Raw genomic sequence first — 18890 nt, 5'->3', positions numbered from 1 at the left:
ATCCAGTTCTGTTGTTCAGGGAAATACAGCAGAGCTGTTTTGCTGGGAAGCTCCAGAAATGTTTGGTTGACTATAAAACTTCACCAAACTTTCTATCAGCATGGCATCCAGTAATGACTGAATTTTCATTCTTGGGTGAACCCATAAGCTTTACTCATTCAGGAAGTCTCACCGAGATCTCCTTCGCAAGCGAACGCTGAGATTAAATTACATACAGAAAAGGTCTGCCGTACTAAATACAACTGTCTGAATATTGAAAATATCAGTGATCCTTACTAAAAAGTCCCAAAGAGGAATGAGCATCCCTGACTGTAAACCTATCTTCCGCAGTTCTGAGTTGGTATAGGAAACTTTAAAAGTTAACTGGTTGGTTCATTGTGGTTCATTCACTCTAATCTCAACTAAGGAGATCATGCAAGAAAAATACCCCACAGTCCCAAAAGTATCTATTACTATGAATATGTTCTCAGTCATTTAACTTTAAAAAGCACCTTATCATTTCCGGCAGTGTCCGTATGAATGCACAGGCAGGTCATGAGTCACAGAAAATATTTATTTACAAATGTTTATTACAAAGATAAAAAACAAAAAGATTTTCCCTTTGAAATGCATTTAGTCCCAATGCCAAACCAAACCTAAGACAACTGAATGCTCTTGGCCTGTATGCATTTTATGATGAGGTACATAGTGCTTTTCAATACAAGAGTCCAGCGCCATCAAATAAATGCGTGTCACACTCAACAACAGACACTCTTTTCCATAACACCCAGCAACACGTCATCCAACATGTCCCACAGTCAGTCAGTGTCCTGGCAAGTCATTTTCAATCAGTTTGGAATAGATACGCCAGATGCCAGACTGAGAAGGAGAGAAGAAGTGTGAGGCATGGAGGAGCACTAATTTGCTGGTATGTGAACCATTCCAGACTGAATCATTTAAGTCATTTCAAAATTCATGTTTTTTTACTTTCAGGTTATCCTCTCAGAGAGATAAGCCAATTGAACGTACATAAAAGCAAAGGAGCTCTTGTACAAAAATAGCTTTGATAGAAGGTTACAGCTACAGTTCAACTATATTTCCTGATAGTTCTTCTAAATCATTTTAATGACACTACAGACATCTTTAAGTATTGGATCTATAGTCACAAAGGAGTGTTAACAAGGCTAGAGCATTATTAATAGACACACGAACACAGTATTTGTAACTCTCATGATTACAGAACTCATGAGTTTACAGAAAATCTGAATAACGTGGCCATGTTTAATATGTGCTCTCTCTCTCTCTCAAAAAAAGCTCAAATCTCAAATGACAGAGTTTAAGCTTATTCACAGAGTCAAATGTCAAATTGTATCACCCATCTTCTGCTCTGGTCTATTCAAAGTTATTTATAGGCACAAAGGTCTCCTGTGAGCATGACGAAGGACTGTTGGAGGGCGAGTGTTTTCCAGACGTTTGACAGACTGTTTGTTTTGTGTTTTTATGGAGGCTTGGTGAAGGACTGCATGGTGGGGTTATCTGGACTTTGGAGTCCTGGCTGTATAATGGGTGTAAAGGAAGTTGTTCTTGCTTGTATGTGTGACTCTGCGCCTGGCTGAAGGCCTCGGGCGTGTGGTGAATGTACGCTTGACTCAGAGCCAGGCTGAGGATCTCCGTCTTTTCCTTGTAGAAGCGCAGCTCTATGCCTCGACGCCGGGCCAACACCAGCTCCCTCTGCGCCACCTGCAGCTCCTCCGCGAGGCGTCCCGGTGACCTTTGCTCCCGTCCGAGCCAATCCAGAGCTAAGCTGCTGCGCATATACTCATCGAGACCTCGCTGAGAGTAATAGGTGATCACACTCTGAGTACGAGGAAGGAAATTAGGCATAACTGAAATGCTCAACCAAAGTTAGCTGAAATCAGGGATGAGATGTGTCCTTGGCAAGGCCTGTACCTGTCGAGAGCACTGCCTTTCCCTCAGAGCCTTCAGTGTCCCATTCCAGTGCAATAGCTGAAAAATGGTCATCATCTCCTACAGAGGGCCAGAGGGAGGGAGAAAGCTCCTCAGAATAAATGAAACACAAAGAGTGAGAGTGAGTCTTGCAAAACCACATGACTAATGACCCGAGTAACAAACCCACACATCCAGCTCTGTGTACTCAGGTCCATAATAACATATGAACTAAACTGTGGATGATTGGTCTGAAGAGATATTGTAAATCTTTCCATACCAGGTAGGCTTCATCCTGATTTAAAAAACACTGTCTGGCTGAGCAGCTGCCGTGTGTTAAGAGCTAGTGGCATTTGTGTTAAACAGAGTGAGTCTATAGATGAAATGAACCTAATGAGACACAGATGGAAAATATTACACGTTGGTTGTCTGGGGTCGAAGTCCATGTTGTACCTGCCGGCCTGTTTGCTCAGTTTCAAACTGTACATCTGCTCCGTGCTACTTGCTCATCTGCTTGACAAACAAACTATAGGACAGCTCCGGCATTGACTGCATGTATAAATGATACGCAGACGGCTGCGTACCATATGTGTAAAGATTTGAGGGTGTGTGCGCAAATGTACTTAAGTTTCTGTGTATGTACATGTGCGCACATTTTGAGGTGTGTGTATAACTTGGAAGTGTTTCATCTTTATGAGCCATGCTTTAGCAGGAATGATAATGAACCTACTTTCTCCTGCTAATAGCCCTCTGTCTGCAGACGTATGCTTATTTACACAAAGGTAGAAATATAAGGTGTTTCATACCAGGACTCCCTGTCAGGGTCTAGCTGAGAGTGAGATGGAGTGTGAATAAATGAGCTAAAACAGACTTGGGCTGTAATGATAACTCCGGGGGGTGTAATTATCACCCACCAGTTGTAATTTTTGTTATGTTTGGCTTAATAATTCCCAATTTAGGTGTGTAAAATGATAACAATTTAAACTGGGGTCCAATTATAAATACTAGATTAGATCCCCAAGCTTAAAGCGGCACTTCAAAAAGCCTAAATCCTTTGAAGTAAATTGATCTTTCAGAAAATTACCACATGACACATGATTTATGAGCATGGCGGCAAGAAAAATAGCATTTTGCAAAACCAGCCCTGGCTTCATGTTTTACCTGGAACTCCAGCATGGTCCTTCCTATGTAGGAGTGGAGCAGCAGACTGTAGGTTCCTATACTGGTGCTTGAATCACATGCATCTTCAATAGAGACCTTAACAGAGCCAACATTCATGTTAGACTAAACACTCTCTCCTGTGTCATTGCTACAGTCTGAGATGGCTAATACGGTGTTGGTGCCGGCTGACACTCACAGCACTGTCTGTTTCGGCCTGCTGCAAACTCTGAGTGATGAACTGAGGGCTGATGCGTCGACATGGCAGCTCGTTCACGAGTGAGTTCATCAGAGCCACGCGGGCTGCGTCCCTCCGTGCCTCTGCCTGAGTGCCACACACCTGAGGATGTGGGACGATGAACACGAAGGGTTAAAATGTCACAAAGAGTGGAAAAAGAGAGCCAAAAGATGTGAAACTTTCTCACAGTGTGCGCTCATATGTATTGAGCCCCGGGTTGAATCACTTTGAGCCAGTGAGTTCTGTCTTTAAACAGGTGGCCACTCTTAGTTCCATTTTGATGATTTTACACTTCATCACAGCTAATCATGAGATCAGAACTCAAATCACCAATGAGATTAGGACATTAGAGGCATTCACAAATAACCAATCACATGCTTCCTGTGAGCTGGGGGCTGCTGTCTGGGTCACAATGATCCCATTGATAGACACTGTGGAATTTTAACGGAATGACATCAATTTAAAACAACCCTAAAAGTCTGTGTGACTGTGTGTTAATCGACACAGAATGACCTTTAAGTTTTGCTTCTGAGTGTCTGCCTCTGAATATGACACTTACAGATTGTAATGTTTTGCTAACATGTATGCCAAGAGGCTAGGAGTTAATTTGAATCAATGGGACTACTATCCATTTAGGTTGTATAATAAACTGTCAAGAAATAAACATCACCTGCATCATGTCTCTTAACAACCCTTTTAGCTCGTGTTTGGACAACCATGTGTGCTCGACACATGATGGTGATATTTCCAGTTCCACACGAAGGATAGCTGGTGTAAGTTCACACAGTGCAAAGTGTAGAAATCCTGCCGGACGGGACTGGTGATAATAAACACACCTTGTAGTTGCCAAAGCAGCTTCCTCCAGGCAGGGTGACGTAGCAGATGTAGGGGGGACCAGGAGATGGTGCAGACTCATACAGCAGCAGGCTATCTGTCTGGAAGTCCCCAACAGAAACACCATCACCAGGTTCACTCATGGAGCCGTTTGACTGGCTCACCTGCCTCTGCTCCCAGAAGTTGTGGAGCATGGCCACGACATTCACTGTACACATATAATAAGGATGCATGTCAAAAACAGGACTGACAGTACTGAAGGCGTACATGAAACCACATGTTTGTTAAGTCAGTTTTTGAGTTTTTGGGATATTGTTTTTCCATAACATGTCTAGTGGGAAGAAAATGTCCAAAATATACATTTAGGTGTTTATTTTGGTTCAAGTTTCTGTTCAGACAATGTATGCAAATTAGTGCATGTTTAATTAGGTGCACTCATTTAAAATGTCAGAAAACTTTTAACACAGAACAATGTCTAAAAAGTTATCAGCCGGGGAAGTTTCATGTCAAAATGAATTATTTTGTTTCACATTGTTTATTTATGTCTTTAAGAGTTTTCTCAAAATGACTTTGCTATGCTCGTACCTCGATCTAAGACTCTCTTCAGTTGCACTTACACACAAAACGCTCCAGTCTTTAAAGAGAGGGTTTGTTCATATATAACTCATCGCCTGATTTATAAAACGTTTAATTCCTAAAAATACATGGAAATAGAATTTTGTTTGTTGGCAGTATTTTCTGATTTATGGATTGATTAAACTAATTTTGTCTTTCTTAATGGAAATTCATGCAAATCCTTTCATATTTAATTGCATGACAAATCAATTGCATATTAATACATAACATTTCAGGGGGAAAAAAATGATTGAATGTAAGTAATCAACATTCTTACCCTATTCACCTGTAGTGTCTTTGCTAAGTTGAATCAGAAATGAAAGTTTTTGTATGAGTCACATTTTGAAAAAAACCTTTGAAAAGATGTGTCTTTAACCTGTATTGATTAAATCTGACATCTATAAATCAGCGTTCCCAGACAGAGTTTTCATGAAAGCACAATCAGGAACTTCAAGTACCTCCCATAACTTACACGAATCAGCATTTTGTAACCCCCAGAGCTTTTCCTGACTCTGAAGTAAGTTTAAACACTTCCTGTGTCCCCCACTGTGTGCCAAATAATTCACTACAGCTCAGTCTATGGCAGCAGCAGGGATAACTTGACTGACACTTGTTGGAGGAAATACAACAAAATTATGAGACAACAGTTAATTTCTTGCCTGGTTTTTAATTATTTTAAAGCATCACTGTCAGGTCATCACAGTTGGAAGGTTTGATTCTCACATCTAAAACAAAGATGCGTCTATTTCCAAATGAAAGTAACATTAAGTTCCTCGGTTACTCACAGTCGTTGGGGCTGGTGTCAGTCTCACTTTGAGACAGGTATGACATGATGCTCTCCTCCATTTTCACTCTACTCATCCTCATCCAGAGTTTTCTGCCACAGCTGCCTCAGACACGTTCAGTCAACTGCTTCTCCTCAAAATAGTCCATCAAAGCACCACGCATGACCCTAGGAATGAGCATCCAACACAGCAGCTCAGAAAGGGAACATCATGAGGAATAAACTCCAAATCTGAAAGCCACTTCTGAACTCTCTCTCTCCACCTCCTAAACTGCTTTCTCCCTCCCTCCTCCTCTCCTGTGTGAACATCTCACCAGGGTTTTGCTTTTGAAGCGGGCCACCTTTGTCACCCTTGTTTCCAATTAGCTCAGAGGGCCCCTCACTCTTTCTCCACACACACACACACGCACACACATACACGCACACACACACGCACACACGCACACACACAGACACACACACACACGCGCGCACACACACACACACACACACACACAGCGGTGTAGAGCTGGAATGCTGAGCCCCTCCCTTTTGACTGTGCAGCTGGCTAATCCCTGAACACAGACCTGCATGAAGTCGGTAGGTTGAACCACAGACAGCACAATCTTCATTGAGGAACAGGAAAAATAACAACAGTTCTGTAGTATATCACTGGATTTTATATGAAGGAGCAGCAATATCCCGCATCTAAAGGACAGTCTTACCCAACAAGTAGTGTCTGAGATGAGTGGGGGTGGGATACTTTTGACTTCAAATACTAATTTGAGGCCACAGAGCCCAGGGTCTGAGCTCCATTCACCCTCTTCAATATGAATGGGCATTGTTCAAGTCTGAATTCACTCGCTCCCTGAAAGCCCCTTACACATAAATGAACCAAATTCTGAGGGAGAAAAAAAAGTGGTTTCTTAGCTCCCAATTCCTCTGCTCTGCTTCTCATCTCTAACATGCCATGTCTCATTCTCTGTTGAGTCATGTCAGAGTGACAGAGCGAACAGGGTTTATATGTCCGATTCCTGCTCCTTTTCATGCTGAATGTATTTTGGTTCTGGAGCATGTGTGTTCCCACATGACTGTGGGAGTTGTGTTTTTTGATTGGTAGCTGTGAGTGGAGGTAGAGATCTACACAAATTTCCATAATAGTTAGGGGCCTTTGATTGACTGGAGTTCAGCGTGAATAAAAGCTCCCCATGAACTTGTTTGAATCTTAAATCCACACCCACATTAGTCATTCTGTCAACAGTATGCCGAGACCTAGAATGAACTTGAAGCTACAATGACAAAAGTTACTCAGTGGTTTTCTGGCTTCTGTTCCCATTGTTAAGGTTGATATGGGAACTGATTAAGAAGAATTTGCTCACTGTGCAAACATATCTATCACAGGTGCATATTTTGCCCTGGCAGAAGGAATATTTTTTAACTAATTTGTTAAACAACTCCTTTGAAATACCAGAGAAGAACACACCTTATCTGTATTGTTTAAATGTTTTAATTACCAATCATACAGTTTCAACATAAAAAGTTGTTGATATTTACATTAGACTGTGTTGAACATGATGGTTCACTGCAGTTCCAACAGAAGCTCTCCAGACAGAGGAGCAGAGGATCCATGCAGTATACATGTTAATCAAACAAAAAGCATGTTGACAACAATTCCATCTGTCCACCACTGCTGTCCTGTTCATCCCCAGAAGGAGGCAGAGTCCATACTAGACTTGATGTTACTCTGGTTCTCTCTCCTGGATTTCGTCACCAAGTTGGCCTCTCCCTTCTGTAGACGTCTCCTCTGCGCCGCCTTCTGCTGCTTGGTGAGCTGCCTCCGCACCTTCTGACGGACTACCTCCTACAGGACACACAAAAACAAGGATAGCAGGTTACTACAGATGAACGCAGCGCTGTCTCTGCAAGGCAGACAAAACACTGTGTGGATATGTTTCCTCTGCTACACGTGACAGTATGAAAGCTCTTTAGCAACACCTACAGGCCATTCCAGTTGTGTCTAAAACTGGGTACTGGGATTGCTTCAATGCTTGAAGGAATGTCCAATTCGTCAAAATTCTTAATGATGTGTGTGTTTTTCTTACTGGTGGTATGGTAGAACAGCTCCCTATGCTTCCCATTGTGCCTTCACTGTCTGTCCTCGTCCTCCTGTGCTCTGCGATGTGTAGAAGACTGTCTGAGTCTCTGCAAGAGAAAACACACATTTTAAACCAAGCACAGAAATGTACTGCTATATTTTGGTTACATGTCTCAAGTTAACTTTCCATTTACCTGAAAGGTTTAAACTCTTTGTTGGAGTAAGAGAGGTCTGACAACTCTGGACAGTCATCGTCTGCCTCGTTCAACTCTTCCTCCAATTTCTCCTCTGTCTCTTCATTAGTTTGAGAACTAGGCTCTGTCTCAGTCTCTGTTTGTTCTTCCCCCGTTTCCCTCTTGTTGTCCTCATTTTGTACATCTGCACTTGTGTTGCTGACTTTTAGACCCTCCAGTTCGAGCACTGCATGCTTATATTCCTCCATGTCAAAGTCATCTTCTTTTTTTTCTACTTTCTTGTCTGAATCCTCTTTGTCATTGCCCTCCTCCTCCTCTTCATCATCCTCATCATCTTCATCATCATCATCATCTTCTTCCTCAGGTCCAGCTGGGTGTAGCAATGCGGCATCTCTCTCCAGATCTTTGGTGAAGCCACTAGCTGAGACTGCGACATCTAGAGAACAAGACCGCCTGCAGGAACAAAGTTCAGTGACAACAAAACCACATGTCAGAAATGTTTAAATTAATTAATTAATTTCACACCAATACAGTTTTCTTTGTATTTCAAGAGTTTCATTTTCACCAAAACATAAATGAGCAGGTACCTGATGTCTTTGAAAGTTGGGAAGAGCTCGCTCTCGTAATTGTATCGTTTTGCAAAGAAATCTCGGATACATTTGACATCTCTGTCAAAATACCTGAAAATAAAAATTGGCAAAGTGAATATAATAACACTTGATCACTTGCCTTATCAATTTGGGGAGTTTATTAGTAATTTTCAATTCTATAAATGAGGCACAAACCATTCAGCGTTAGGATGTGAGGTGGACACCATCTGAGGGAAGTCGATCATTGTTATGTGGTCCTGGTCATCCAACATGAGGTTGAACTCGTTGAAGTCTCCATGAATCAAGCCATGATTGGCCAGTTTGACTATGAGCTCCATGAACTCGCTGTACAGGCCCGATGGATCCTGAAGTTCATGCACCTGACACCTGATGGTGGGGAGCACAGACAAATTACATAGGAAACCGAGGGTAGGTAAAGTGTAACACGTAAAGCAAGAGAGCAGGACGGCTAGTTTACATACAATGGATATCCATTGATGAGCTCCATTACGACAGCATGTCTGTTGTAGTCCACAGGTTTGGGGACAGGAAACCCCTGATCATACAATGCCTGAAAAATTAGTAGATGAGTCAAAAGATGCGTCACGCAAGACTGGATTCCTACTGCACATCTTATGAATTGCTGCTGACATTTTCTTTCTATTTAAATAAGTTACATGTGTTCTCTGATTTGTTTCATTACTTTCATGTAGGCAAACTCCTTCATGGCAGAAAGGCGAGAGAGGTAGAGCCAGGACATGTTCTTCCTGTGTTTGTGGTAATCTCTCTTGTTCTTCAGGTTCCTGAAGGAGGTGCGACCCAGTCTGTGAAGCTTCAGAGCATACTGCTCCCCGTTTGGACTTGCCACAATATAGATATCTACAGGTAAACACAGATAAATGTTGGTATTACCATAAGCACAAGAGGATTTCTTACCTTGGCTAAGCAGCCTGGAAACCTGCTGTGAAAGGATGCTGAAGTAAAATATTTAGAAGTTTAAATATTCCACACTTGAGTTTACTTGTGTGAACCATATTGTGATACTGTACATATCGATAAAAACAAGTCGTATGATGCGATTGATTTCCACTTAATCATGCAAGCCAAATGACAGGTGGCTATATAAATAGACATACAGTATGTGCACAATGAATGTGATTGACGGTCTTACCTGACTCTTTACCCACACCCATCTGGTTTCCGACTGAAATAACCACTTCTCTGGCACACAAGGTCTTCAGAGCCAGGTAGTCATATCCTCCATAGTTCAACCTGTAGCCCTGCACAGCTGAAACCAACACACACGTGCCACATTAGAAAATTAACCTATATGTACCACCTGTGCCAGGACTGATGAAGTACAGCAAGTATTTTAGGGTGTATTCTTACTCTTGCTGCGTTCATAGACCACAAGCTTGTGTTTGACGAGCTCTCTGAGGATCTTGTTGCAGCCGCCGTGTTTGAGGCTGGCGATGCAGGACAAGAGGCTGACTGGCACAATCTCATGGTTCTTCATCCCCATTTCAACCTGTGAGAGGGGATGTTCACAGGAGGTAATGTGATTATTCCAGTGCTGCTGAAACAACAGGGTTATACGTGCTGCAAACACAAATTTAAATAAATGAGCGCTGCATGAGAATAGTGTCTGGTAAAACACACTTGGGGGATTTCACACTGAAAAGACTGTGACTTGGGAATATATCTACTTGATTAATTTAACACAGACTAGATTTAGATACAATTAAGAAGATATTTCTGGAATAGAATGAGGACTGTAGATTTTGTCACCCATCACTTAGAGTGAAATCACTTTAGAAAACAGAAATTAATAGGGAAAACAATCCCTACAAAGAATACAGATCATTATAAGGAAATGTTATAGCTAGCAGTTGCTGGTTGTAACAAACTTGTAACCAGATATTCATACATTGTATGCTGACTTCGCTTTTTCAACGTTATTTAACACCCAGCTGACATGAGTAACACTGTTTTACCCACTGCAAAGGTGGCATAGCATCTTTGCTGTAACGTCGGCTCGTGTTAGGTTAGCGTCAGTCGCTGTAAGACCAAAGCTAGCTTAGCACAGGCTAACTCAGCAGGGTGAGAACTGATCACTACTTACCGCTGTAAGCACCCGGAAGTCATCCCGAGACAGGTATCTCAACACCACAACGTTCAGCTTCCCCATGTTTTAGCCGATGCAAAACCAGTACGTGTGTTATAATACTGTCACTATTTTCTTCTAAAGTTCAGCTGTCCACATTTTAGTAAACACACGTGCAAGGCGGAAGCTCTCGGAGCGGAGACGAACGGAGAGTACGTCACTTCAGGTTTACGTCTGACGTCATGTTGAAATTATATGGTAATACCTGGAATACAACGCACAAGATTGTGCACAAGGTATGTTAGCAACGGTTGAGGAAATTTATGTAAAAGTATATGTAATGTATGTAAGTATCGTGTATACTGTAATGTACCATATGCTACCGCCTAGTGGTGAAATTTGAAATTCTGCGTCTCTTTCATCACAGTTGACCTTTTCATTGACGTATTCACTGGACATACAGGGCTGAAACTAGTCACATAGTTACTGCTGGAGCCATCATTAAGGATATTAAATTCACCTGTGCTTTTGCTGCCATGACAAGTATGTCTGCCAAATGTCTATGTCAAATGTCTGCCTATGAAAAAGAACTACTGTACAGTGATGGGATGTAACTTAATGATTTAGTAGACACGATACAGTACAGTGTAGAGGTACTTGTATTTTACCCAAGTATTTCTATTTTCACTACATTTTGCAGCCATAGTTGTACTTTTTCAATACTGCATTTATTTAATATTTTGAGTCACTACATACGTTGCATACTGCATCAGAGCCAAAGTAGCATGTTTTTATAGTTTCTTATTTTATTTGCAATCAGATTTAAAAACAAAACAAAACAAAACAAAACAAAACAAACTGAGTCCATCAACTAGCGAAATGCTGAACATCTGAGGTGATAACTGTTTGTTAAATTTAAAGCCCCTACTCATGAGAGCCAGACCATTATACCGGTTGGCCAATATTGGCCTTTTACAGATATATCAGGATTTGCTTGTATATACTTAGATGTGTATGACATGCGGAAAAAGATTCTTGGGGTATAAAATAATTCTTAAATAATTGTTCCAGCGCAATTTAAGTCATTTGGGATCCTGAAGTTTGTTATTATACTGTGAAATAACCTGCCTCCTGTCTCCATTCCATAGATATTACCATATCTGAGGATTCAGTGCAAAAAGAAAAAAAAAAAAATCCAAAGAAATGTGTTACCTGGTTAGACCTCTGCTCAGCACAGTGTTGGCACAAACTGTTCTTGATTGATATCTACCTCAGTCTCCTCATGTTGCACCTGTTAGGGCGGGGCAGTGTTCAGTGCACAGCTTCATCCAACTCAACCTAAGCAAAGATCAGTCAAGTGATTGAAAATACCTGAGTGGATGTGCCATATGTGCTGGATCCTTTAATGTACGAAATATGGTCAAACAAATATACAAGTTTGTGAACAAAGGAATTGTACCAGTTGGGCTTCAGTTCTGCCCAATAGACCGTTTTCACAGCAAATGTTTCAACTTTTCAAAGCAGGACAAGCACAGGTGGAATTTATAACATTAATTATAATGACAAACTAGTTCCCCTGGGATATTTAATAGAAGTAGCTGTCATTAATGTTATTGGTCTCACCTTGGCACAGGGTCTTTTGTTGATAATCAAGGTAAAGTTGCTCAAAAATTGTACAAAACTACAGTAGTCCCTGTATATTGAATAGATAAACACATTTGTGCTGTAAATGACAAGGATAAGTATGTGTTGTTGGCTGCAAGGGTACTCAGACATTTCTTTATTGTCACTGCTGGATGGGAATTTTCACAGAAGATGAAAATAGCACTGGTGAAAAGGAAAACAATGAATGATGGCTTGATTTTGTGTCGCTGCTAGAGTTTCAGGGTTGTGATGCTGTAAACAAGACTTATGTATGTGAAAGACTTGTGAAATTTAGAAGACAAAAATGTTTGGCGATGATATGTGAACGTTTGAAAATGTTCCTTATTGTTATGTATTGTGAAAGTGTTGTTCAGCAGCTGGTTGCTCTATTCTATCTATCTTTTGTGTAGTTTTATTGTTAATCGTGATAGAGCAGCAGTGCTGTGAACCCAAAATGAGTTCCTGTCAGAGACAATAAAGTCTACAACATAGTATCATAAAATGAAAGAGGTACATCTATGATGATGCTGCAGGAAACACTGCATCATTCCAGCGAAACCTGGAGGTCAGGTGTGTGTGTGTGTGTGTGTGTGTGTGTGTGTGTGTGTGTGTGTGTGTGTGTGTGTGTGTGTGTGTGTGTGTTAGAGGGAGAGGTGTTAAACAGAGATTTACTGGCAGGTTTCTGTTGCCATAGCAGCTGGATTCTGTGCATTCCTCGGGCAGGCAGGTTCTAAACAGTGTGAGAGTGTGTGTCTATGTATGTGTGTTTACTCAGGACGGCCCTGTGACAGACACCCCTCTGTTCAGCTCGCAGCACAGACACAGACACACACAGACACACAGACACACACACACACACACACACACACACACACACGCACACACACACACACACACACACACACACACACAGCTCTCCACTTCCACAGGCTGTGTTGACTCAGTGGAATTCCTCCATTGGTTTATTTAACATTCTGCGGTTCAGCAAGTGCCTGTGTCCAGCGGCCAGGCATGCTGTGCTAGAGTGTGTATGTGTGTGCAACTAAACAAAAATGTGCACAAGCCAAGGTGTTTTACTGACCTTTGTGTGATATACTGACAATCCTCAAATCGAATTGGCTCCTTTATTAGTCATTAATTTTCTCCACCATTTCTAAGTTTATTACAGAGAGAGTAAGACGAAAACATGAACAAACGTTTTTGTGTGAGTCACTTTCTGTGTAGGTTCAAGTGAATATTTGTTTCAAGCAGTCATCAACACCACTGCGTCATGATTGTTTTCTGTGTCTACTCTTGTTTGTTAAGTAATGTCACTACAGTGAGCAGCTCCAACTGGTGTGTCTTTTTTGGTACATCCGTACCCCTCTTTACAGTGTTGAACAAAATAAGTATTATTGATTAAAACAGAAACAGCACCACAATCTAGCCACGAACATGACCGCAGAATAGACAGAGCATGCCTTAAACACAGAATATAGAAGAATGTAACATTAAAAGCCTTAATGAGTTAGTATGTATAAAAGGGCTATTATAGTAGAATAGAGTATAGTTAAATGATTCTCCTCTTTACTCAAATATTATGTAACACAGTTTTGTTAATTTGATTTTATTGAACTCTAAAACAAGAGCACAAGTGTTTATCAATCATTTAACTGCAGAAAGTGTCTTTGCAATTCTTACTTTACAAGCTAGATGGCACTGTGACACAGGCAGATTACTGTAACTTCTACGCTGCTGTCTTTTGTCTCATACGGACCTTTGTTGTCTCTGATTTAAGTCAAGTATTGAAACAGAATAATTTCCCTCCTGCATGTGCACCTGGTCTTTTGTTTGAGCTGAAGTGTCTTTGTGATATGAGGCAGACTTTGTGTTTCTAACAGGCTCAGGTTGAGTGTAAGAGGGCAGTAACACTGTTGGCTGTACGATGTTAACTGAACCCCAGGATTTGTTATTTCAGCTTGCAGGTCTGTCCCACATTGTCAGAAAGACCATCAATGCTTTTTAGCTGAAAGTCTTGACAGCAACAACAAAACGTGGTTAGAAATTCTCCTTTTGAATTTAACACATGCTGATCATATCATTAAAATTATCTTTTTAATGAATGCAGTCAATCCAGCAGATGGGAGCACCTGGAGTGTGAAGCCTTTAATAGCATTGAAATGTATGGAAAGATTCTGCAGATATCATCAAAGTTGTTTTGATTCTTAATAAGCTATGAAAGTTATCGTTCAGGCTTATCTGGGGACACAAATTTCTGTTTGTTTTAACGATACACAATTTTTCCTGTTTGCGTCATCTTCAATTTTATCATTCCATGCTGAGGGCGAATGGGAGCACATGACAACCTTAATCAGATACTAGTAATAACACACCAAATCTGATTCTGATTAATTTATCGTATCAGCCCAGAACTCAATTTGTCACAGGAATTCTTTTGATATCCTGCTGCCAGCTACAGCTACTTTTATATATGTATAAATATATGTTGTAATGGTTTTAATGGTTTAGAGTAAGTGATTTAGCTGACAGGCAGAGTGTGTTTTTTACTGATAAAACTTGTGGTTTGCTCCATTGGCTCTCAGGAGCTGCAGATTGAGAGTCCGGAGGCAGAATTTCTTGTTAAACAGCCTATGACAGACAGGAGCAGTCGCCTGTTTCACCGAGTCTGGACAGTTACACACAAGCATGGACCAGAGTGACCGATGGTGTGTTAATCGAGCTAGGCCGGGAGTATAGAAGGAGAGTGTGGAGCCGACTGTGTGTGGAATTATCTGGAACGTGGCGGAACGGCCATTCCTGCACGCGCATGCACAAAAGTGCACACTCACACACACTTACTCAAAACACACAGTGAGATAGTGTCTTCTTTCCAGATGTGTGTGTGCGCGTGTGAGGGAGCATTTGGCCATGCTTTAACACAAAGCAGCTCTCTTTTCACTCTTCATACCACTCCATCTTTTTCCTCCTTCATCTGTTTTTTTCTCCAGCCCAGTCTGGGCTGTATAAATGTAGTGCATCTGATTATACAGTGCCCCAAATGTTCAGAGGCACCGTCACCTTGTGTGTTTATGTGAGCACTCATGTGTTGTGTAAAATGTGATGACCCCATCCACTTTCTGTATATGGAGGGATGAATATCCTCAGTGGACCTGCAGTAAATCAAGATCCTTTGATAAGAAATTAATGAGCCCCTCGTTAGCGCAAGATGAAAGTGAGAGCTGGATAGGTCAAAGTGATGAAAGGACCTTTGCAGCACAGACTGAAGTAAAGTGATCTCTACACTTGATGTACACCTAGTATATCAAAGCTAGCAGCCCTTCCCCCTGTTATTTCATTCACATAAAGAAAGACATTACACATGATGCTTTAATAATGCATGAATGCTTAAAAGTGTTTGCATATCTAACATCACCCAGTCCTATATACTGTAGACCCGTAACTATTTTAAAAACATAATAGAGCTTGAGAAAATGGAGTCTTATTGTAGTGGACAGTGGAAACTCAACTGATCTCTAAACAGCAAATGTACAGCAAAGGCCATGTTTTTATTGTTTACTTTTGTACATTGTTAGACAATTGACGCTTGTTTGTGAAATGATGGAGAAATATTTTCAGAAGGCCAAGATATTTTGAAAAGGTTGTTTATGTCAGATCTGTCTCTTGGTGTTTGAATTTCCTTTACCAGGCTGTTGCAGAGTGGGGACCACGGGAGACTTGCCCCCATCAGCCCACAGAGAATGTCTGCTCCATAGACAATAACAATTTTGAGGGTAATACGCATACACACCTAGGCACACACACACAGTGTAAGGCCGTTAAATTGCTTTCATGTTGTTTTTTCAGCGTTAAGCTTCAGGGAGAGAATGCTAAATTGAGGCAGGAATTGGAGCTTAGGTGAGTCTCCAACAACAAGCGTGGGCTTTGTTCCGAGGGTATCATCGCCGTGCCTTTAGCCAGCTGCTGTGTGTTTAGAAACATCAAATTTGATTAGATTAGAGCAGAGGAGAGGAGATCTACTTACTCTGCCTGTTCTGCGGCAAGTCTCCTAAACAATAATCTGCTCTCAGGTGCTGGTACAAGCAGCAAGTGAATGGGGGGCCTGAGGAGAAATATGAGGAGGAAAGGCATAACCTGCTCTGAGCCCAGCTTGTACACACACACACACACACACACACACACACACACCCACACACACACATTGACACACACAAGACTGTTTGCCAATTTACTAAATAGTTCTCGCTTTTTAAAGTTTTAACTCTTATGTAAGCTGCATTGTGACTGTTGATAAACCCCTGCTCAACACAACCACATAGTGAGGTACAGACACATCATAAACGCACTGAATTTTACAGCTTGCAACTTTACATAGTATATTCTGGCATAAACTTTATGCACGAATTGCAAGTTTGCATATTTGCGACTAAAGCGAACATACATGTGCATTGGTAACTATTCACATAAGATCACTTGAGTTTAATATTCACACAAATAGATGGTTAATGTCATAAATCAGTTCATACAAGGTTTGCACCTCCGTTTTAAGTCCATGGTTTATTAAATATGCATATATGTGTTTGTACTCGAAATGTATGCGGATGCATGTGTCTGTGTGTGTGTGTGTCGATAGTGCAGTAAGTGATGTATCATTTAACAAGAGCTGACTAAACTGGCTGAATCTTGCTCCACTGTCAGGCAGGCAGGTTGGCACTGCACAGGAATAACAAGGTGCTAGGAGGGCAGGTTTGCATAGAGATAAAGTCTGGTTGGCAATACAGTGTGTGCACAGTATTATGCTAACAGTTTAAAAATGTGTGCACTTGCATTGTGTGGTATGCATACATTAGACTGATTTCAGTGGGGATCAGCATGTGTGTGTCACAGTTAGACAAGACTCACAGGTAGGCAGCTAGCTTTAATCAGCTTAAGTACAAAAACAAAAAAGCATAAACAATAAAATGGCATGCAACAAAAACTTGCAACAAAAAAAGCAGACAGAGGAAAATACAAAAACTAAGGACAAACCAGAAAACCACAGGAATGAATCAGGAACACAGGGAATGCGCAAGGGCCAGGAAACAGGCCATGATGACAACAACAGACAAACCAAACTAAAACTAAGTGAACAGCAGGTTTAAATACAAACTAAACTAACAAATACATGAGGTACAGGTCGAGAGGCACTAGGAACAGGGCAGTGACTACGAGACTGATGTGAGACATGTGTGGAGGGGAAATTAGGCCGTGGAGGAGCACAGGAACACGGAAGGGAAACAGAACACTGGGAACAAAAGTTAGCAGGAAGTAGAAAGTAATTACAAATAAAACATAAACTAAAAACCAAAATCATGACAGTATGAGACAAGCAAGCTGGACTTCCCTTTTTACCAAGCTGAACCCCTCAAGGTGTTATCAAGGTTTTCTTGTGTCTGAGGTCATAGTGTCATTAAGTAAAGGGACTAAAGGGAAAAAGTAATGTGGCACCATTTGGCCAGTCCTCAAAACATTCAGTGTCTTGTAATGTTGGGCTAAAGTATTTGATTTACGTTCATATTTAAACATCCTGTTTGTAAGAAAAAGTAGATTTTTGAGTCTCATTCCCAACCAGTCAATTATTGACGGCCATTCTAAAGCACCAGCTTGTGGTGAACTCGGAATGAGACAAAAAATATTTTTTTCATACAAATTTGGGGGAGGTGGTGCTGGAACTATTTTCTGCAGTTACTGCTTTGAGTCTTGTCCTCACTGTTGGATTGCCAAACAACAAGTAGAAATGCCTGGCCAAAAAATACTCATCGCACAACTCCTCCTAAAACTACAAATCTGTGTTCTACATTTGTTTTTGTGTCTGTTTTTATGTGGATTAAAGAAACAACTTACAACATGTTGACCAGTAAACATTTGTGTCTTTTGGCGTTTCTGAGTGCAGCACCACTGTCGTAAATACAAATTTCAGGTGTGTAACAATTTGTCGGTTGTAAGGTAGGCTCTAAGTACAAACCAAACTTATTTGATAACAGTGTTGTGTCTTGAAAATTTGTCTCTTGAAATAAACATGTATCTAACGTTGTGATCCTACCCTTGCTCTGAAGTTACATGATGATGGGGGGAGGTGGCTGAGACAGAGACACTTTTCACCCTATTATACCCCTTTTCCACTGGTCAAAACCCCACTTTAACCCACTTAGCTTTTTTGTGCAGTGGGAATGTGCACACTTGACATTTACACCCAGGTCAATTGACTCTGCAGTAGACGCAGGTTTTATCACCTTGGCTCGGCTCAGCTTTGATCTAAACGTAAGACCTGGGTGAACACGATAAATTCTGACATATGACATTCAACGCAATGCTTCAGATAAACAATTATAGATGGGCTGCCTTGCCTGTGGGAAGTGGGAGTGGTGTCGATAGACGATTTCTTACGGGTTCACCCACATTTACAAAAATTTAGGTGGAAAGGCTGTAACCAGACACTGTGCCATCAAAATGTAATGATGAGGAGTAAGAAACCAATGCGTTCCTCGCAAAAATCTCTAAAAGTTTGTGTATGTGGTTGTGTGTGCATGTGTATGTGTGTATGTGTAAGTATGAGTGATGTAATATAGGTCCTGGCCAGATAATAACATGCCACAGTGATAGAGAATGCTGCTAACTAACAGCAGTTTTCAGATGATCCTCTCCATCACACACACACCAACACTGACACACCCTCACTTGTCAAACCCTTGT

General features: G+C 41.2%; 2 protein-coding genes and 1 long non-coding RNA gene across 4 annotated transcripts in view; 1 reads left to right on the top strand and 2 right to left on the bottom strand.

Annotated features, from left to right (window-relative positions):
- Window positions 1-557: 557 nt before the first annotated feature.
- LOC119019697 (protein limb expression 1-like) lies at window positions 558-5831 on the bottom strand. Its single transcript, XM_037098494.1, has 6 exons — window positions 5557-5831; window positions 4159-4364; window positions 3284-3424; window positions 3088-3183; window positions 1930-2007; window positions 558-1836 (listed from the first exon to the last, which is right to left on the bottom strand). Exons 1-6 carry the CDS (start codon window positions 5636-5638, stop codon window positions 1372-1374), a joined length of 1068 nt encoding a protein of 355 aa, XP_036954389.1. The 5' UTR covers window positions 5639-5831; the 3' UTR covers window positions 558-1371.
- Window positions 5832-7023: 1192 nt separating this feature from the next.
- On the bottom strand, window positions 7024-11814 carry riok2 (RIO kinase 2 (yeast)). Of its 2 annotated transcripts, none has more exons than XM_037099502.1 (10): window positions 11730-11814; window positions 9803-9941; window positions 9585-9701; window positions 9117-9292; window positions 8896-8984; window positions 8609-8800; window positions 8411-8503; window positions 7824-8276; window positions 7637-7736; window positions 7024-7395 (listed from the first exon to the last, which is right to left on the bottom strand). In XM_037099502.1, exons 2-10 carry the CDS (start codon window positions 9933-9935, stop codon window positions 7234-7236), a joined length of 1515 nt encoding a protein of 504 aa, XP_036955397.1. In that variant the 5' UTR covers window positions 9936-9941; window positions 11730-11814; the 3' UTR covers window positions 7024-7233. The 2 variants fall into 2 exon arrangements, with proteins under 2 accessions (XP_036955397.1, XP_036955396.1); XM_037099501.1 differs by lacking the exon at window positions 11730-11814 and adding an exon at window positions 10536-10758.
- Window positions 10692-18890, top strand: part of LOC119020252 — an 11300-nt gene continuing 3101 nt past the window's right edge. The window contains exons 1-2 of the long non-coding RNA XR_005075255.1: window positions 10692-10813; window positions 15847-15931. This is a non-coding gene — a long non-coding RNA (uncharacterized LOC119020252). The remainder of the gene's footprint in view (window positions 10814-15846; window positions 15932-18890) is intronic.

Source organism: Acanthopagrus latus, chromosome 5 (assembly GCF_904848185.1).
Source record: "Acanthopagrus latus isolate v.2019 chromosome 5, fAcaLat1.1, whole genome shotgun sequence".
Lineage (NCBI taxonomy): Eukaryota > Metazoa > Chordata > Actinopteri > Spariformes > Sparidae > Acanthopagrus > Acanthopagrus latus.
The sequence above is the reverse complement of the archived record's forward strand: the minus strand, read 5'-3'. Positions and strand labels throughout refer to the sequence as shown.